The sequence below is a fragment of the Aricia agestis genome, chromosome Z (assembly GCF_905147365.1).
Source record: "Aricia agestis chromosome Z, ilAriAges1.1, whole genome shotgun sequence".
Lineage (NCBI taxonomy): Eukaryota > Metazoa > Arthropoda > Insecta > Lepidoptera > Lycaenidae > Aricia > Aricia agestis.
Window position 1 is genome coordinate 36,107,795 of NC_056428.1, and position 21,977 is coordinate 36,129,771.

General features: G+C 33.9%; 1 protein-coding gene across 6 annotated transcripts in view; it reads right to left on the reverse strand.

The window, feature by feature from the left end:
- The window catches only part of LOC121739342 (basement membrane-specific heparan sulfate proteoglycan core protein-like), a 196,612-nt gene that overhangs the window by 49,988 nt on the left and 124,647 nt on the right, over positions 1-21,977 (reverse strand). For 3 of the 6 annotated variants that reach the window (XM_042131739.1, XM_042131740.1, XM_042131738.1), the window contains 4 exons: positions 1,750-1,860; positions 1,455-1,565; positions 717-824; positions 352-465 (listed from right to left, as the gene is read on the reverse strand). In XM_042131739.1, the coding sequence (XP_041987673.1) occupies positions 352-465; positions 717-824; positions 1,455-1,565; positions 1,750-1,860 (444 nt within the window). Of the gene's footprint in view, positions 1-351; positions 466-716; positions 825-1,454; positions 1,566-1,749; positions 1,861-13,406; positions 13,532-21,977 lie in introns of all 6 variants that reach the window. The other 3 variants (XM_042131743.1, XM_042131741.1, XM_042131742.1) reach the window with 3 other exon arrangements.

The window sequence follows — 21,977 nt, forward strand, 5'->3', positions numbered from 1 at the left end:
AAATTAAGTAATGCAAAAGTGTGTCAAATTACATATTATTTTATATTTACAATAACATATTATATTCTATTGAGGGCATTTTCATATTATCATCCAATCCAATTTCGATATTGGTACTTATTCTATCAGGAGTTCTATTCACTTTGGTGGGACCAAAGTAAAATAAACTAAGAAACTTTTAGAAAACATTTCATATGCATGCAATTTTACATGCATTGCATAATATATCAGTTCGGCTGGTAGTAGTTGTTTAATATCGCAGACCGTACCACCACCGACCCTTGAAATAATCTAAGTAACCTAAATAATAATCGCAATGGGACGTAACAAGAAATTTAGGAAGAGTCAAACCATAAATACAATCTCGTTCATCAGAGCCATCTTGACAGTCATGCGTTCTATCACATCGTTTCGATGGTAGGATGCAGTAGCCATTGTCACATTTGAAGTCGCCTTCACCACATGCTGACCGGCAAAAAAAATCTAGATTTTCAACTGCATCTACTTATCTGATTGAAATAAGAAACTGATGACGAAATTAGAGAACAGAGAAACAAAGATGAAGACACTGCCAATGGTAAATGACGAAGACTTGATCTGAAAGTGAGAGTTCTAAAACAGAGACGAAGGATAAGACGTGATGTATAGGTGAAGAAATCGAAATTGCGATGAGATAGACGAGATTCAAGGGATTGGTAATAACTGACTAAACTTACGACAGTTTTGTTCGTCTGAATAATCTCCAGGGTCACAGTCATAACGACGATTACATTTTTTGTAGTCGGGAATTAGTTTTCCGGATCTGCACTTAAAGTATCCTTCGGCTGAAAATACATGCAGATTGGTGATTTTGAACGTTAAGCTTGTGTTGCTTACATGCGTTGTAATTATCGTAATTAATGACAATTATGTACATCTAGTTACTTTGCTTTTATTTTTCCTAAGTAATAAAAAATGATATTATGATTTTGTACAGTTTTGAAATCCTTACCGACGCAGTTTCTCTCATCAGATCTGTCCGTAGGACAATCCACGCGTCCGTCGCACCTCTTACTTCGCTTTATACAACTTCCATGATCACATTGCCATTCATTAGAGCTGCATGCTTTTCAAAATTTATATTGTTAGTAAATTTGTCTACAACCATATTAGTTTTGTTAATATTGTCATACTTACGACAGTTTAGCTCGTCGCTACCATCTTTCGAGCAATCTTTAAAACCATCACACCTTAGAAGAATTGATATGCAAGACCCATCCTCGCATCTGAATTTCCCTCGATCTTTACATACATGTTTACCGGACCAGTGTAATATTTGGGGTACTTACATTTTGAAGTCCATGAAGCATGCACAGAGATTTTTCATATAATTAGTGTCCAGACTCCAAATGTTAATACTATGATGATTATGAATGATATGATATTATAAATGAATAACAAATTCATAGCCTTACCACAATTGCGTTCGTCTGAGCCGTCTCTGCAGTTGTTTCTTTTGTCGCACACCTTTCTGGCCTCGATACAAGTACCGGTGTCCTCACATCTGAACTCATCCGCATTGCATTCTGTAAATGCATATTTTATCTTTTTAATTATTTATCAATTAAACAATAATTATTCAAAGGTTCCCGTAAGTCATTTGATTTTTTATTTATTTATAAAATACATACTAGATGGCTTTCTCTCTTAGATTTTATTATTTTAGTAACTAGAGATGTTAAAAACAAAATAAACTATTATTTATCTTACCACAATCCATTTCATCTTCGCCATGTGCGCAGTCAACAACTCGGTCACAGCGACGGAAGCTCTCTATGCATTTATTGTTGTCACACCGGAAGTCGTTTTCGCCGCATGTTTCTGAAGCAAATAAAGGCAAAAATTTTATCATACTGTTAGCTAAGCACAGGCAGTGAAATTCCGGATTTCAATAATAATAATAACAGAAATTTTATGAAAATGTTAAACTATCATTATATTTTACATTTACATAATTATTATTATTTTGACATAAAAATTACGGCTATTATATATATATATATATATATATATATATATATATATATATATATATATATATATATATATATATATATATACATCCATAATGATTTTCTGAGGGAACAAAAAGTTTAATATCCTAATTACGGTGTCGCTTTGATGCAGTTGGCGGATGAAACATAAGCTAAACTTGAAGTTTGTGAGCTTGTAACAATATTTGTTCACTTAATTGGTGGTAGATAAATACTAACAAGTATCAAGAACCTCAGAAAGTGAAATATCAAACGGTATATTAGTGACTAGTAATCGAAATAAATTAAGGGAAGTTATAAAATATATTTATGGGCAGGGAAAACTATATACTTTCTACTCTTCCTATGATTGAATTCGTTGCAGCGGGTCCCAAGACTGCTTAAGGTGACGCCGCGTTCATATAAGCTATGGCCAAATTAAAGTGTATGCCTGAACCAATTTATGTACAAATTTTGGAAGCTTAAATCGCTCTCCTCTGTTGGCAAAATAGGAATCCCTTTTTTACAGAGGTCTTTTCGTGTTATGCTATGGGTAATTCACAGACAAATACATGATAAATACTGACAATGAACTTTAATTTCTTAGCTTTAGTCATTGCTGAGAAAAATCGATATCGCTAACAGCCAAATTATCAAGGCGTCGCCATGTCCCTCGCGCTCCCTGAGATCATATCAAAGGGTTTTCGCGTGGTTGGTTACCGCTGTCGATCCTGACGACACAGGGTACAATGGTGGAAATGTGTGGTCGGCCAAAGCCCGTAAAAATAAAAGCGTAAAGAGACAACTTAAAAATTAGTTTCTTAATAGTATAAAAATTGTAGAGACACATAATTAAATAATATAAGACTAAGAATCCAAAATTTGTAGGTTTTGCTAGAAATAATTCGCAGGCATAGAACAAATCTGTCGCCTGCCGCGATCTAAATCTTATATCTTTAAACGAGCAATTCTTGTATACAGGTTTGCAAAAATAAGTGATAATACTTTAGGGTGTGTACATGTTCCTTGTGAAAGTAGCAGCGCTAGAAGACCAAAATTTTTTTTCACTTTTGTATGGGGAAAGGGGAAACTCTTGACGCTCGGGCACTTGCCCATACAAAAGTGAAAAAAAATCGATTTTCAGAGCTGCTTCTTTCACAGTGAATTCTCTACAAGGAAAACGTACACACCCTAAAGTATTATCACTTATTTTTGTTACACACTGTATATATTATATTTCATTTCATAATATATATTATAATTCTAATCTCGGAATCAGCTTCAACGATTTTCATGAAATTTGGTATATAGGGGGTTTCGGGGGCGATAAATCGATCTAGCTAGGAATCATTTTTAGAAAACGTCATTTTCATCGAATACCGAGCAAAGCTCGGTTAAATTCAAACTCAAACTTAAACTTTTTATTCAGAATAAATTTTTGCAAATATTCTCTGAACGTCTACATGATGCCTACCACCGGTTCGGGAACTAGCCCGGCGAGAAGAACCGGCGGAAGAAACTCGCACGGGGAAAAAATTAATCTTCTAAAATAATGTTGTAAATAGCTAGTAGTATACAAAATGAAATTGTTTTCAACGCCGTTTTATTTCACCAAAAACATTTTATAAAGATACAAACGCCAAACAAGCGATCACGTTTCCACGCAAATATGTTTGCATAAATCGACAGTAAAACGTTACATAAAATCCTCTGTCTCGTAAAGATTTTCTTGTCATTTTTTGATACCATAAGAATTTCAGCACCTTCGTGGGGGTAGTTAAGATTCTGCAAGCGCGGATAGGCCTACGTGAGATACTTAGCGGCGTATACTAAAACGATCTAAGTTTCAGCGCAGTCCGCTAACGTTTTAACTTTACATTACAGAGAAAAAAAGGTGTATCTGTCATATGAGAGTTTTTAATTGCCATACTTTAGAGAGGTAAGAAAGAAAATAATTAATAACATTGTCATGCTGTATTGAGCATTTTATTATGATTTAATATGAGCAATATTTACGAGTAATCCTCAATTTTTTTTTGTCTTAAACTCGCTCGCTATTAACAAACATCACAGAGTGATGATCAATGTAATGCGATAGTATACAGGGGCCTTAAGTGAACTGTATGACATTAGAGTAATGACTGAATCGCGATATTGGAATTTGACATGCTCGCAAACTATACAACATTATAGGTAAAACTCCGACCATTACAGGACATGCATGTACGCACGCAATCGCTATTGCTACAGATTAAAAATGGTATTTAAAACATAATCCCAGTCATTTGTCTACTGTGTTTATTACTTTTTAATTTGTCGTTTTTCTATCGAATTCCAAAAGACCGGCAAACAGCTAAAGGTTTCTAAAAGTTCTAAAGTCACTCACGGTGTGTCACAATAAGTAACATGAAAAAAATGCACATGTAAATTGAAAAGTAATTCGAAAATAAATTCTAAAAACACGCTACTTATAATACAATTATTATGTACCGAAGTAATCACCAAGTCATTATCAAGTCCTAGATGTAAATCTTATCTTATAAACTAATGCTAGCATTGACTTCATTGTAAGCAATAAGACATCGACCTCAAATATTTAGGATTCATAACTTAATCCTCCGTCCTAAAATAAGACTACATCTACATGTTTTGTAGGCACGTAATCAAAAGTAAAAGTAAAAAGATAAATTCAAATTAACCGTACAGCTAAAAGTTCCATTTTTACATTTCATAACTATAAAATTAACGTGACGGCATCCTAATTAAACGAGGAGTACTTATTATCAAAGTTATATTATGAAGTTTGAACAGGAACGAATGTCATATCAACCTCCAATTTCCTACTAGGAATAAACTTTCAATTGGCATAATTTATTCAAAGTCTAGTGCAATTATAAATTTGAAGCTCGAAAATACAAAATATGTGAACTATTGGCATATTATGGGCTATTTCTACTTATATAATATAATCGATTGATTCAATGAATACTTTATGACACAAATGCACATTTAGCATGACGCTGTCTAAGAACAATTTAGGTCATAGGTAAGCTAGTCGCCGACCGTTGTAAGAACGGCCCTTAGATCATAGATACAAGTTAAACTCGGGGGTCGTTATATACCAGTCGAACTAGGAATTTGCAATGCGAAATAATAGCGGACTACTAGAAACACCATTATGATAAACGATGTTCAAACATAATCAAAACTAAATGTTATAAATGGGAATCTGTATATTGTTTACAATTCAGTGGTTTTGTACCACATTTGATTCGTATTAAAAATATTTAACTATCTGGATTTTGATCACAAAATCTTGTAGCTATTAAAATGTGAGCACTGCTTATCTAGATTTCTTCGATATTTTATTGATGGCTGTTTAAAAAGGCAGAATTTGTCACAGTGTTGGAAACGTATTGAGTGAATTTTGCATGTTAATTAATAAAAGTTTCGCTATGTAAGCCATCGTTGAACTTCCACGTTTTAATTTAACGCAGTTTTATAATAATATACAGCGTGTATTTTTTCCGAGTAATGCATCATATTTTATTAATTAATTTTATGAATAATGGTGTTTTTCATTTCTATTTTTATTTTTTCTTTGGAATCAATAAATTAGGCTAGAATCCCGAAAGATAGACATACATTTTCCCTCGCTCATGTTCAATTTCCCCCCAAGTCTATATCTTTTCTCTCTGTCATTCACTCCAATTTGTATGTGCAAAATTCCATCAAAATGACTACAAACTTTAGGAGCTAATATACTTTTAGTTGAAAGAAACAACATTTTGTCTTTAAAAACTTAGATGTTTAGAGGAATCTTTTCGGACCACGATGTACCTGTAAAAAAACTACCATCTTTACTAATAACAGGCTTTCTAAGTCCAACAACAACTTATTATTTACATAAAACAGTTATATTAGGTATTTTATTATTATAAAAGATCATTAAAATTTTTAATTTTCTAGTTGATGACAAAAGTTGTAGCCCCAATAGGGTGGAATCGATAAATAAATTAAACTGTTATAAGTAGTCGCTCTGCACCAGGCACAAGCTTCCCCCTTATTGCGGAATTGTCCCCGTACTACGCCGCGATACAACTAAAACTCACGTATATCAACTTATTTTATAACTAGGGCATTATAAGGCAAATAAACGACTTAAAACGGACGGGTTTGAATAGTTTTCTTTTATTTCAAGGTTTTAAGCAAATATATAAAATTGGATTTATTGCAAAATTCAAATTATACACGACCAGTTTTTTTTTCTAGCCGATGCTGTCCCACTGCTGAGCAAAGGCCTCCCCCAAGGTCTTTCATTGTGCTCGCTCCCGCGCCACCGGTGGCCAGCCTGGCTGGTATGGTTCCAGCTCATCGCGCCATCTTTTTCTAGGCCGGCCACGGTCGCGGCGTCCATCTTCTGGTGCCCACTCTGTTGAGATCTTTGCCCAGCGGTCGGAATGCATGTGGCTTACGTGTCCCGCCCAATCCCACTTCAGCTTTGCTTTGACCAGAATATACCACATGTATATTATATTCCATTTAATAAAAATAAAAAAATAAGAATAATGTAAGTAGGTGCATCTAAACACATTCCTAAAGAATCGAAATAAAATAAAGGAACCTAAAAGGTAGTTTTCATCACATAAAACCCTGTATAGGTTTTTTAATTGATCAAAACAATATATGGCGTAATAAAAGAGCTGTAAAAGTTGTACAGGCAGCTATCATTGCGTCATGGGGCGGCAAACGTTTTGTAAAAAATCTAGTTAGAATATTCTAAATAGTGCCGCCAACAAAAACATCCACGTCTATAAATAAACATACACAGAGTAATTTAAATTTATAAATACCCTTCAAAGTCGGGGGTTTAAGCGACTATTTGTATATTGTTAGAACGTCGCAGTGGTAATTGATAAAATATGCAAAATAACCTTTTTAAAGGCTCCGTTATGGATGCTTACAGTCATGTCTTAAATAAGTAAGTCTGTTGACTTTTATAACGCTAAAAAAGAATGTCATTAATTTTAAGTGACTACCAAAGAAGGTTTCTTGTTCGTCTCTATGTCTTTTAAAATTTTATCTATGAGAATATCTTACTCCACATTTTTAACAACAATAAAGTTTTAAACATTTGCAATATAATTAATGATAATATTGGCAACCTTATTTGAGCAAAAATTAAAATCCCAAGTCTAAGCCAAAGCTACATTAAATTCAAAGTAAGATTAAATGGTAATGCGGATACGTCATTTAATAAATATCATACATAAACGTAATGTATATTATGTTATGATAAACTCTCTGTAATGCTAATAATATATCCGACAGTGGTTAATCTTTCGTGAACCTCAGCGGGTCGTTTGGCAAAAATTTGAATGGATAAAAATGCATTTATTACCATACGAAAACAGTTTATTACAACATTACTTGTACTTGTATTTTACTATACATCGAATCAATTATTTAAAAATAATTATTGATCTACAGTATCTTTATCAATTGATCTCTAGAATTCGTAAATAACTTTGAGTGATCTAGTTTGTCGTTTAAAACTGTTTTTAGTAGGTTATTTAAATATCTTTTTGATCCTAATGAAGTCTTTAATCTTATTAAAAATCCAGTCCTTCAAACAGCAGTGTGTCAAAAGGTTTATGAATATTAATGCCATCTTGTTCGATCGATTACCCCACGCAGGACTTCGTGTAAGACCGGACTGATTCTCATAAATCGAATCTCGTTTTGATCTCAGGAAATCTCACTCGTGGGCACTAGGCTTCAAATAATGCTCAAAAGCATAGGAATCGAAGCAAAATTCGGAATACGAAAACTGGGCTCTCTTATTGGAAGAGCTAATTTAAAAAAAACTTTTACTATCAAAACAGTTATTTGATTGGTCATAAAAATATAATAAGAACGGATATACCTTTGAAATGCTGTCCGAGGTCTTACTTTAAAGTAGAAAGAATTTATAGCCCGCGAAGATCAAAATATTGTGTTTGCAGTAACTATGAATCATTTGAAGATAGAAATAATATTATAACATTGCAGAGCTAGTATACAGTTAACAAAATAGCAATTTATACTTACCTAAATATTATTATAAAATTAGAACAAAAATTTCTGTATCTTACAGAGTGGATGGATGTTTTGGAAATTTAATCCTGTTTATCAAAATTTTTAATTTGCGAATAGCATCGCTAAGCTTGTCTTCTAAATTTAAAGCCTCTCCGACGCCTCTACATTCTTGAGTCTTTATTCTATTATTTTAAATTTAATAGTGTATTCTTATATTCTTTTTTATTCATTGCATTATTAAATATAGGTCACGTATGCCTGAATATTTAATATAGAGTGGGCAATCGAAAGCGCTGATGTGCAGACCTGGTACTCCAGCTCGAGTGGCCACCGTTTTTCATGACACATTTTGGAATATCTATTATTTTTTCATCCATAACATCTTGTTAATTTTTATCTATAGCTCTCTACTTATTGCTTTCAGTGCTAATGAAATTATTATTTTTACTGTTTGCTATTCAAAAAACAATCGATGCGTTCACACAGCCAATTATAATGCAAAATTTCATTAAAAAAATTAAATTCTGTGCGTTCTCATTTTGATCATAACTTAATCATGATACACAACACAATAATTTTTAATTTTTATACTTGATCACATGAAAAATAAGTAAAACTTTAAGATACACTATGATAATAATAAACAAGAATGTGTCTACAGATAAACCTAAGACTAGATATCTGCAGCACTTTCCCACATTAAAACCACACTCGCTGTAATCATAGGGCCGCTAGGAATCTAGCCTACAATTGTAGTACCTAGGTACCTAGCTAGTCATAGGCGCTTTATTACTTTTATTAGTTTTCAAAACGGCAAAAAGCATTTTGATGTTTCCATATTTGAATGGATATAAAAAATTGATTGTCGCGCGACAATAAACGAGTTAGGTTTAGAATTTGTTTTATTATATTATCTTAAAAGCCTGTACGTAAATATACTCGTAATAGTAGAGGAGGGGAGGGTGCTATATTTGTAGTCACTCGAGCGTCATGGAGACCTAGTCGGTTTTGTACATTAGGTAAAGCTGATAAAAAAATAATAAGGGCGTTTTTTATTTTAGCGGTGGGTTCTGAAACTGCAGCCATTTTAAAATATATTTAGAAAATTGCTTATTTAGGTAAATTATAAATATATTTTTGACAACAAGGACTAAATTATTTAGTTCAGAGCAAAATAAAATATCTGCGAAGCTTATTTAAGAAAATATGAAGTTTTATTTTTAATTTTTTTAAATGTCCCTTCAGGCTTACCTAACCTTTGAATCGTCAGTGCTTTATATGGAAGCTTTTTTGGGGTATACTAAACATATCCTATCTTAGTTTGACAGATCTAACGACATTTACATATTCAAAAAAAATTTTTACTTACCACGTGAGAAATCTGATTACTATACCATGATCTAACTAAACACATGTCGGAAGCCTATGCAAGTTTAATCTGATACGCTCGAGCTACTCCCGAAATCCCCTCTTTCCCTCCCCAACTATAACATAACTATTAGCTTCTTGGATACTGCGTGAAGTATAGGTTTTGGAAGAAAACAAAAGTTTTTCTTGACCTCAAACAACTCTCCCAACTTTTTTTATTAAAATTAAGCTAAATGAAATTTAAATTAAATGATCGGGATTCGGGACACTGTTTAGTATTTGCGTTAGTGGTGTTTGTCGCAAGTGGAAATATCAATTATTATGTTTTGTGGACGCGGGCCTCGACCCGCAGCCTGATTATAACCCGCCCAGACCCCTCCACAGATATACTGATGTTTAGAAAAGACTTTGATTATCCGTCATTATCTGTTGTATTTAAATTATAAAGTTCAAAAGTAGAATTCATATTTACAATAATTATGCACAATCAAGCCGATTTCTAAAATAGTGTTTTAGGCTTCTTAGAAAAATCCTCAGTGTCATCAGTAATCCTATACTATAGAGCTATTGACTAGGTAAGTTTACCGTGTTGGAAACTGTCTTATTAGAAAGATGGCCCATACGTCGGGCGGGCATTTAAAGGCCGGCATTCACGAGAGATCCATCGATCTATTTGGCACGCTGTCGATCCAAAATTCGTCCATGAATGTGAAAATGTCGGTCCAAATGGATCGGCTCGACGCGATGGAATTCCAACTGTGCCGGGCCAATTGGCGCGGCACGCTCGTGAATGCAGAAAACCAACGGTCCGGTCGGTCTGAGCCGTCGTGCCATACGGCTCGCTCGTTCGTGAGCCAAAGACGCCATTTTGATTTTAGTTTGCGTTTAGAACACGTCCGGTGCTGTCGACGCCTACACTCAAAATCAAAGAGAATATAATCACTATGTTTTAATCAAAATGATCAAAAGAAACGGCTCGCTGGCGTATTCGTGAATGCCATGAATTTGGCTCGGCGCGACATTTTGTATCAAGCCAATGGCTCGAGAGCCATATGGATCCCTCGTGAATGCCGGCCGTTAGATGTCTTACCGAGATTTGTCGGTTCTTCCGTGCAACTGGGTTACAACAGTTATAAAGTAAGAGAGTGCTCATGCGTATTGCGCACACACTTAGGCGATACTTAAATACTCTTGCCTACTCCTGGTTTCATTTAAACCACTGTCACAATCTGCGTAGGTGGCATTTTCGTAAACGAAGTCACAGTATTACAATATTTAGTGACGAAGAGATCACTTTGATGTACTAGAACTACTAGACCGCAGAAGCGAATTAGCTTGATTTAATTAGTTTTAATGGCATGTCTGTTTGTTTTATGTAAGCCACAGCTGCGGATGGCCGTGCAATGATTAAACACGCCTCTTGGCCGTTTATACTACGCAGTAAAATAAAATTTGGTAAACGGACCCGAATAGCAGACACAATCTGTTTTAATCTGTGAACATGAAATCAAATTGTTGATTGAGTTTTCTATTGCACATGAACGGGCAAGCCAGAATAGTATTTTTGGGGTGAAATCGTGAAAACGGTGAGCGCTAAAAGAGCATTAGTTCTCTGTCAACGGCTATGTTGACTAAACGAGGACGTTTATGGGACAGTAGGGGATTTTAGATGATATAAAATGATGTACTGATCTTTATGACGTCAGGTCGGGTATGTTTGCAAATGAGCACACTGATGACTTTTATGCAATCATAAGAAAAAAGACATGGTCCTTGCTGAGCAGACTGCGATCGAGTACCAACGGTATTCTAAAGATGCTGGCTGAAAAATATGACTCGCCGATACTAGAACACCATTTAAGGGTTCTAGTTAGGATATAAATGTTAATTAATTTGTTTATGTACCATAATATTATATTATAAAATACTACCCGCTAGCCTAGTTTTTAAAATCTTTGTTACTAACAATTAGGGTCTAACTAGCCCTCAATACAGAATTTATTTATTTATTTATAAAGTAAAAAAGACAATTTTTACTTAAAATTTACTTTTATTTCTATAATTTTATTTCAGTTGAATCTTTGAAACATCAATTTTAAAGGAATCAATCCATATTCCTTCACAATTATGATTAGCATGTCCCTTACCCTAGTCTGTATTGATCATGGTAATGGATTGCATGCATCCCCTCAAGAGAATTAATTTTTCAAAGTACTTCGCTGACCAAATATAAGTAGCCTGTTAAATCGCTGCTAGTTTGTTTAGAGTTTAAGTAGAGCTGAAGTTGTTTTGCATTCATAGGTCAAGAATAATACATTCTTGACCTATGGGCTATGATTGCAAAAAAAAACTTAGCTCTACTTAATAATTTCTGGCCATTATTTTTTTATTAGGGAATCCAAATAAATATTATCTGTAATCACAACTCTTATATTATTTGTATAATGATATGTCTTTTATATTATTTTCCGATGATATACAGTATTTCTGTTCCACGGCAGTGGCTGCAACTGTTACCATAAAATTTTGTATGAATGACATAATGACCTGGGTGAATTTTTGTAGCTAGCTCTTATCCAAAAGGAACCATTTATTATGTTACATTTGTCTCATATAACAATGAGATTTTTATTTGTAATTTGAGAAAAGCTTGATCTTCCAGTTCTAATAATATTTTAATGTACTGACTTTCTTATTTAAGTTGGTAAACTGATTTATCAGCTATTTATGTTGCATGTGGGTCAGTCGGTGCAATGTGACTACTTATAAATAGAGTCTAAATGACATTTAGCAGTCAGTTCAGTAAAAACTACTCTAATTATAACCATCATGATCGTGTAGTGATAACGCCTACACATCCTCATCATAGGCCTTCTAGTGAAAAAAAAGTTTGGTGGTACATGCTAGGTCGTCTCTAAGCGATACAGTAGCAATCCAGCGCTGGATAGTGGATTGGATCACTTAATTAGGATATTGTAAACTGGCCATTAACTTTTGACACGAATTTCAATAGGATTATGATTTTTCATTAATGTATCCTGTATTGATTTACTTTGTACTTATACTCTTAAAATTATCTTCTCTACATAAGTAATGATTCTGTTAGTGCTATGACTTTAGAAGATATACAGGGTGTAACAAAACAAAGTGATAATACTTTAGGGTGTATAGAGTTCACTGTGGTAGTAGCAGTTCTGAGAGAGTAATTTAAAAAAATCAAGTTTTGTTTGGGCATAAGGTTGGGGCGCTTGCCCATACAAATAACATAATATACTGTGCTCTTATAAATGCTCTTTCAGTGCTGCTACTTGCACAGTATAGCTCTATATAGGCGACATAATTATGCACATCCTAAATTGACAACATTTCAAACATTTTTGTACTTGTTTTATGACGAAATATCGGACGACATAATAAAAGTAGGGGTTAAATTAAGGGGCCCTATATTTTTTATTTTTGAAAATGTGGTCATTTTCATTTATAAAACTTGGTTTTTAATTCTGATCATTCTAAAACGACTTAAGCGCCAAATGACGTCATTAGTACGGTTCAACAACAAAATACCTTTGCACGTCATATCTGATTTCTTAAAAAAACTGTCAGTACTGTCACTGACTTTGTGGTACTTTACTTTGAGGTTATTGAATTTGTTTTGTGTTTAGATCTGCATTATTTTCGTTCCTACTTGAGCAAAGGTGTGTATCGTATCGTATTCTGCCATACCAATGACGTCACAAGTGGATTTTTTGTTTAATTTTTTTTTTTCGGAAATTAATGATTAAAAAAAATCTGTATTTTTTTTAGGGCTTCGGAAATAAAAACAAAGAAATGGTAAGTATTTTTTTTTATTTTTGATGATTAATTAAATGAAATGTTGTCAATTATTATCATTTAGTTTTGTTATACCCTGTGCATGCTTAGTGCTAAAATAAATTAAAAAATACTTACGTCTGACGACATTTTGTGCTTGCAACGAAGAGATACACACCAATATTATGAGGGACACAAGGCCCCTATGTAGAATCATTTTATGCACAGTAATATCGCATTTATTTCGGCAACACTTAATTGAGCTAAAATAGTTTTGATACAGTATCCACGTATAGAAATAGCATCAGTTACAAAACCTTGCGGGTGGTATATGAGCTTAAATTTTAATAATGAACGGTGGAAGACCGGTCACCATTTTACAACCTTATTCGTTGGTGACAAGGTCTAAAAGTGACATGACTCTGTATTCTATTGTACATTAGTTGTTTGAAACTTTTCAGGCTCCAAAATTGATTGTGGAATGTGGGGGCCTTATGCCGAAGTTTAGTATTATCATAGAGAAAATATACACTATTTAGGTTCAAAAAATACGTGTGACACCCGTGACTGCCGCGGTAAACCTATTGCATTTAGGGTCCCGTACCCAAAGGGTAAAAACGGGACCCTATTAGGTACTAAGACTTCGTTCTCTGTCCGTCTGTCTGTCTCTAGGCGGTAAGAACGATAATAGCTGGAAAGTTGAAACGTTTACAGATTACATATTAATCTGTGTTATAGCGGCAACAGATGCAACAGATATACATATATCTGTTGCATCTGTTGCCGCTATAACAACATATGTAACAACATGTATACTTAAAAAATATATTTAAGGAGGGCTCCCGTACAACAAACGTCATTTTTTTGGCCTTTTTTGCTCTTTAACAATAATGGCAATAGGTAGGTCGGTACTTGAATTTTTCTCAAAGTCCTTAGATGGTTAAATGTGCACTTAATATTTAGTAATAATATTAAAATTAAGTGATAACCCAGGACGTTCCAATTTAAATTGTCATGATAGGCTAGTTAATCTCAAAATACAAACTCTTGAGAATAGGCGCATTTTCTTTGATCTTCTTTACTTCTATAAAATTATACATAATCTATTGGACTCACCTAACTTACTCTCGCATATTAGCTTCAATATTAAATTTAGTGCTCGTAGAGCTAGCAACATAAATCTATTTGCCTTGCAAGTCTACAAAGATAATATTTCCTATTTCAACCCCTTAACACGCATGGCTCGTCAATATAATAATTACTCAAAACAAAATAAAAATTTAGACATTTTTGATAAGCTTCAATCGTATATAAAAATTGTTAAAGACATCCTCCATATCACCTTAGAAGGTTCCAAATAACCGACAGTATCTATTAAGTCTATGCAAATAACCTATTTTAATAACCTATTTCTAGTGTTCACCTTTTTATTATATATATAAATTATTTTGTATTAGTAATAATATTATTTATGTACATTGCAATGTATAAATATGTTATACTTTGCAATGTGTTTTGTGCATTTAAATAAATAAAATAAAATAAAAAATTAAGTGGGGCAAAGTTTTTTGTATGGGAATACAAAAAACTTTTTTTTCCAATTTTGCTGTATATTGGTACGCAATTACGCTTCGTGCGCGAGTTCAACTCGCACTTGGCCGATTTTTTATTTGCTGTCGAATGCAAGTTGTCCATGAACCCCGGATGAAAAATAAAGTTTCCTAAAACAAATAAGTTCCTATTATGCATGTGTTAGGACAAGACACATATTTTTGTAAGCATAGATAGCTTATAGTATGGGAGCCGGGAGATTTAGGGTTCAGTAGTCAACCAAGTTTTGTTGATTACAGAACCCTATAACGGAACCCTAACGAGCTGATTTTTTGTATATTGATAGGTATATATTGTATATTTAGTAATAGTTATATAATTTAAGAGTAACATTGTCCTACAAAATATAGAACAAGCCATATTTTAAAACCATCAAGTCAAAGTATGAAATCCTTACTATTTCTATTAGCTACCACTTTCAAGGTATTTCGCAGATAAAAATGTTGTCCGTCTTATCAAAATGAAGCTACTCACAAAAAATTAGCTTGATAGTAATAAAAAAAATGTTCTAGGGCTCCCGTACTATTAGCTAATGTCTTTAACACGTTCTCGCTGTTTCCCAAATTGCTAAGCCACTAAAGACGGTTGGATTTCCCTATAGAGGTCAGTACAAAAATAGCAAACCGACCAACTTTCAATTGATTTGAGGCACTGGTTTAGTACGAACAATCGGTTTAATTTTTAAACGAACCTAATCGTTCGTTCCTTTTTAAGGGAATTTATCTTTTGTCTATGTTTTTCGAAAGAAAGAGGTCATTAGGTATTAATAGTTACGGTAATGTATACATATAATGTGTTAATATTATACTAACTATCCCAAATATTCAAGCGTGCTTATTGTCGTATGAAATTCAGTATGAAAATACTTTGAGCCTGTAGGCCTACTACGAAACCGTTTTGAGACTCAAACAATCGAATGAGAATGCCGCGTCCTGCTCTAACAACGTCATTTCACGTTTGTTAGAGTAGAACTTGGTATTCTCGTACGATTGTTTGAGTCTCAAAACGGTTTCGTGGTACGGCCCCTGGCCTCGGAAAGATATTAAGTATATCTATTAAGTACTTATAAATATCGCTTTTAGGGTTCCGTTCCCAAAGGGTAAAAACGGGACCCTATTATTAAGACTTCGATGTCTATCCGTCTGTCCGTTTGTCTGTCTGTCTGTCTATCTCCAGACTGTAACTCAAGAACCGCTATAGCTAGACTTCTGAAATTTTCACAGATTGTGTTCTATTGCCGCTATAACAACGAATACTCAAAATACTAAAAACAAAATAAAATTAATATAAGGGAGGCTCCCATACAACAAGCGTGTAAATATTCAGTTCTATTTGTAATTTAATAATTTATAATAATTTTTAAATAAATTAAATAATTAAGGGGGCTCCCATACAATAAACACAATTTTTGCTCTAATTGTGGTACGGATCCATTCGTGAGCGAGTCCGATTCGCACTTGGCTGATTTTTATTTAAAAGGGATGACGACATGGTCAAAGATTAGGTGATTTTTTTTTAAAGTTTGTTGGCCGACGACATGAGCTTTACCCCAATTTGATGCCATGTTCACAAAAATGGTGACCTGATGATGGGATCCATGAGTAATCGAGGGAACTCCTTAAAATTTATAATATGGAAAAATATTATGGTGATTTAAGTTATATAAGAAGTATCCTAAGCATAATATGCTACCAAAAAGTATGGATTTGTACCATGGTCCGAAGGTGCTATGAGAATTCCGGATTCCTTATATTATTACGTGGGAGAGCCATGCTTCGGCACGGAGAGGGACAGTACGTGGAAGAGCCATGCTTCGGCACGAATGGGCCGGCTCGACCGGAGAAATACCACGTTCTCGCAGAAAACCGGCGTGAAACAGCGCTTGCGCTGTGTTTCGCCGAGAGAGTGAGTTTACCGGAGGCCCAATCCCCTACCCTACTCCCTTCCCTACCCTCCCCTATTCCCTTCCCTTCCCATCCCTACTTTCCCCTATTACCCTATTCCCTCTTAAAAGGCCGGCAACGCACCTGCAGCTCTTCTGATGCTGCGAGTGTCCATGGGCGACGGAAGTTGCTTTCCATCAGGTGACCCGTTTGCTCGTTTGCCCCCTTATTTCATAAAAAAAAATATATACAAGTTTGGGAGTTTCAGACAGAACTCTACAGCGTATAGAGATAGGCGATTGAACATTTCAGCATTGCTTGATGTGCTCTAAGCATAAACATATTATAATATGCTTGGAGTTCTTTAACAAATTCTAAAGTGATAACTTAAACCCAGATAGTTTTCATATTATGAAAGTTTCGTCGTTGTTTTAAGAACTGAAAGCATGCTACTATGCAAATTGTATTAAACATAATAATATTTTAAATTTTTAGTAAGTAGTAAATAACGTATTAAAATAGCAAATTCATCACAGTTGAGTGCTTATAAGATAATATTTATTCATCTACACTGTGATAGTAATAAGTAGTAAGTTAATAACGTGTAAGCATATTTAGAGCCTACTTTAAATATCGATGGTGGAAATTCAAAGGGCTTAAAGGACATTTTGGCGATTTTTACTTTTTGATGAAGTTATGTTCAGTTTTTAAGGGCTATCGATTGGTATAATTAAAAGTTTGCTACGGCATTTAATGACGCTAGAATTGCCAAGAAAAAAAAATATGTTTGGGCTTAAAAGCCCAAAAAGTAAAAACAGGTAGCTAAGCTCCGATCACCAACTTCATTATTGAACAAATCATTCTTATTTGGCTTAAAGGACACTAAGGCCCGTATGAATAGTCTGCTCTTGGTACTTAAGAACATAAAGCAGTTAAGAAAGACAGAAAGAAGAGGATATAAGGGGTCAGACCTAGAAAAAAATTTACGTCGGTTAACACATTTTAAACTTTCATTTGTCCGTTTTTAGTAGGCAATCGCTCTTGCTTTAAAATTAGCCAAACACAATCGATCTTGCTTAAAAATTAGCCAATCACAGTCGATCTTAAATCGAGTTGTATTTTTGTCTTCTAAGTCCGACTTCCTGTTACGCTTGTAGTTAATGTTCTCTTTTTGCTCTTGAGACATAAAACTGAAGAAAATTGAGTGACCGTCTAATACCATTCGTCAGTCCATCAGTCACCATCATTCAAACATAATTCATGATTGACGGAATTGACTGTCGCTTGCATGAGCGTGAAATGGATGCCTAACGATCGTTCCCAATATTTGATCTATCTCTGGTTTTGCCCTACTAGAGATAGGAATAGCTCACATTAGACATTAGAGACATATATTTTATGTCAATTCAATGTAAGCTACGATCGGTTGTATGTCAGACCAGAGATAGATTGAATATTGGGAACGGCCGTTAAGGCCTAACGTCATTGTCAAAAATATCTTTAGGCTCTGATTTGGTTTTAAAGGACACTTTCAAAATATTACAAAACTTAAAGGACACTCATCTCGTTATCTACAACAGACATCTATACAAATTAGAATGTTAGTATGTCTAGACAATCTAGACAAATTAGAATGTTTGGATCTAGTAACGCGCAAAAAATTATGAAAAATGGTACCTATTTAAGCCTGTAGCTCAAAAAACCAAAAAGTTATGCGTGTTTTTCTATAAGAAAAGTTTTTCTGCTCTCCTGTAAAATCGAGATTTGTCTAAGCCCTTTGACATTTCCACCATCGATATGCTTACAAGTTATTACTATTGCCATGATACTAGTCATGGCTTTTAAGACATAGTATAATAATTTATAAAATATTTTTGAAAACCGCCTGAGTACAGTTGATATCTGCAATAGTTTCATACCTGTTCTAAATCCTAAAAAATCTGTAAAATATCCTATCTATCTACAACTGACTGCTTAAAGGCGACTAACCCCAAAGTGACGATTTTATAATTCATTTTTATACTTGAAAATAGGCCTTGAATTCTTTCATGTTCTGAAATTAGATACTACATTATATTTCCGAGAATTCGATCTGAGCAAAAACACAATATCTTAAAATTTTCTCGATAGAAAAAAATCACAAAGATGCGTCTAATTTTCACGAATTTTTCATTTATTGCCATAACCGTGCATTGAACTAAGTTAATATTTTAACACATTGTATAAAATTCTATCATTGAGAGATCGACCTAGCGGATTTTTTAAATGTTGTATATTATTTATCGAGCTATTGAGAAAAAACTAATTTGGCGATGAATCCGCGTCGTTCTTTTTCACCTGGCATATGAAAAACGGGCGTGAGTGTAAAGAGAGAAGGACCATGTTTGATTTTTGGGGTTAGTCGCCCTCTTGATATGTTTACCATAATGTAAATAAATAAAAAGAGTGACATAACTATTTTTAACATTATTGTTTTACCTTGGAAGTCGGTTTTAAAAAATTAAAACCGACTTCCGAGGTAAAACAATAACAATAACATGAACTAAAAAGTATTAAATAACTCTTACTCTTTAATAGTGCCTTTTACAGAATTCGTCTAAATCTTAGACTATTATATTTCTGTACAGTGTACATACTACACTCTTCATTTCTTTGAAGTCGGTACCAGTCCCAAAAGTTTCAGTAATCTGACATTGACTGAACTCACGATTAAATTAGCTGGTACCGACTTCAAAATAATGAATGAGATGAGATTTAGACGAATTCTGTAAAAGGCACTATTAAAGACAAAGAGTTAGGTATTTAAAACTTTTTAGTTCATATTATTGTTTTTACCTTGAGAGTCGGTTTTAATTTTTTGTTATCTTATGAGCCTTCAAAGTAAGATTGTCAAGTCGATTTTTTTTAATATAAAATTCCTTAATTTTTGAATACAATTCGATAACTTATGCAAATCATAACAATTTTTCTTATGAGACAACTCTCATAAACGCAATATTTAACATAGCTATCCAACAAAATCTTCCCGCGATGCGTACAAACTAGCTAGGCGTGACGTCACAGTCAGCTGTCATGGAGCGTTTTGGATTTTTTTTATTTTTTTTTAATATCTATCGACGCTTCACACCACGTCAGTCTGGCCCCATGCTAAGTACCTGAAGGACTTGTGTTACAGGTACCAGACAACGGAAATATATTTAATACTTTTTATACTATACTTACATATATTTAAGATTTTTATTATATCATACACATATTTAATACACATCCAGACCCGGGAAACATTGAAAACTTTTTGTTCCGTCGGCGGGATTCGAACCCGCGACCCCCGGCTTGAGCTGAAACACACTCAAGTCTCAACCATTTGAGTCACAGAGGTCGTCAAAAATTGGGAAGATCTATTCTATTGTGATATCTTGGAGAGTTTTTAACCTATCAGAGTCATTTTTTCACCGATATTTCTATTTTTAATGGTCCTTTATTTATCAACAAGAAAAAAATCATCATGCCTATAATTGTAGCTAAAGTTTTTATTTCGATATAAATATTATATAATTTGTTCTATGCTTCTGACATCGTAACTAACTAAATACTAAGATTTTCACCTACGTAGTTTATTGTGTTAGTTGGCTGACGACATAGAGATAATTTTGTCTTAGGAGTATATAGTCAAGGTTGATAAGGATTTCGGTTATCATTAAGATAAGGAACGTTTCCTCACGTAAGTAACTAGTGAACTAATTAATCGTTGTGTGGGATAAAAACATGAATAGTATGGCAATTGCTAGGACTAAAGAAATATCACAAAAATAAAACCGGCGTGAAAAATGAGTGCCCAGAGACCAAGGCAATTGGAAAGATCAAGGAATTTTACTCTAATACTTCATGGTCAAAGGATTCATACCAGCTGAATGATCCACGACTCGCGTTCAACTTGGATTCAAACGTATCCCGATTGGTCAATATTATACACACGCGACTATGTGTTGACCAATAGCCGCGCGGTAAGTTTCCGAATCCGAGTCGAACGGCATTGTGAATCTGGCCCGAATGAAGATGGTCTATTGTCAAATTTTTTATAATGACCAAAGGACATGAAACTTTTAAGAACTCAGTTTGACCCAGTTACTTCCAAGATAAAATTATATTATATTATATATACTAGCTGTTTGACCGAGCCTTGCTCGGTATCCGATGAAAATGACATTTTCTAGAAATCGTTGGAGCCGATTCCGAGATTCCAATATATATATATATATATATATATATATATATATATATACAAGAATTGCTCGTTTAAAGATATAAGATACTTGCATGTTATGATGGGATAAGATTACAAATCAGCGGTATTCCAGTAACTAGGTTACCAGGAACCGAATGCGATAGCACATGAATCTGCAGACAATTTGTTTTAGGTACATTTGAGACGTAATACACTTTTTGTCTTCGACAGGTTATTGATTCTCTGCTGCATAAACGTTGAATAGTGGGAAATCTTTTAACTGCCTAATTTGGTTTTAAGACACTCGAGCTTGTCTTTGATAAAATCAAGTGTCGTCGTTGTCGTTTTAAGATGCTAAATTTAATACTTACAAACTTTAAAAAACGAGAGGACGAAGAAGAGTGAACAAAGAGAAGAAAGATAAAAAACTGCGAAAAATGACATTCTATATGATGAATGAATGAAAAATCATAAGTCATAACTACGCATAGAATAGTATGTAAAAACTAGCATTAAATGACTTGGCAAGATGCAGATTTACAAGGACAATTATACAAAACCACTAAAAGAAACACTTAAAAGTTAAAACGATAAAACACATGGTCACGAATTCAGAAATTACAAAGTAATTATTTGATAATGGCATTTTTTCCCACAGTAAAATGATATATGATATCGTCCGATGTAAGATATTGCACATGGGGGATATTATTTTTAACCCAGCCCTTGAAATTATAGCATCTGGTTTTCACATTGCTGGGTCACGTCATCGATGAAATGATTATAATAAAATTGTAACTGGTACATGTGATCGCTAAAATAACTGTCACAGTTTATACATAGCATCATCGGAAGATTTTTCTCAATGGGGAAATTGTCAATGGGGACGTGGATGCAAAGCTTGAAATTATTTCGTTTAGGAACCAGTGTGGAAGTCCCTGAAATGACATTTCATTAAAGCAGCGTTTGCCAAAGTCTAAGGTTACTAAA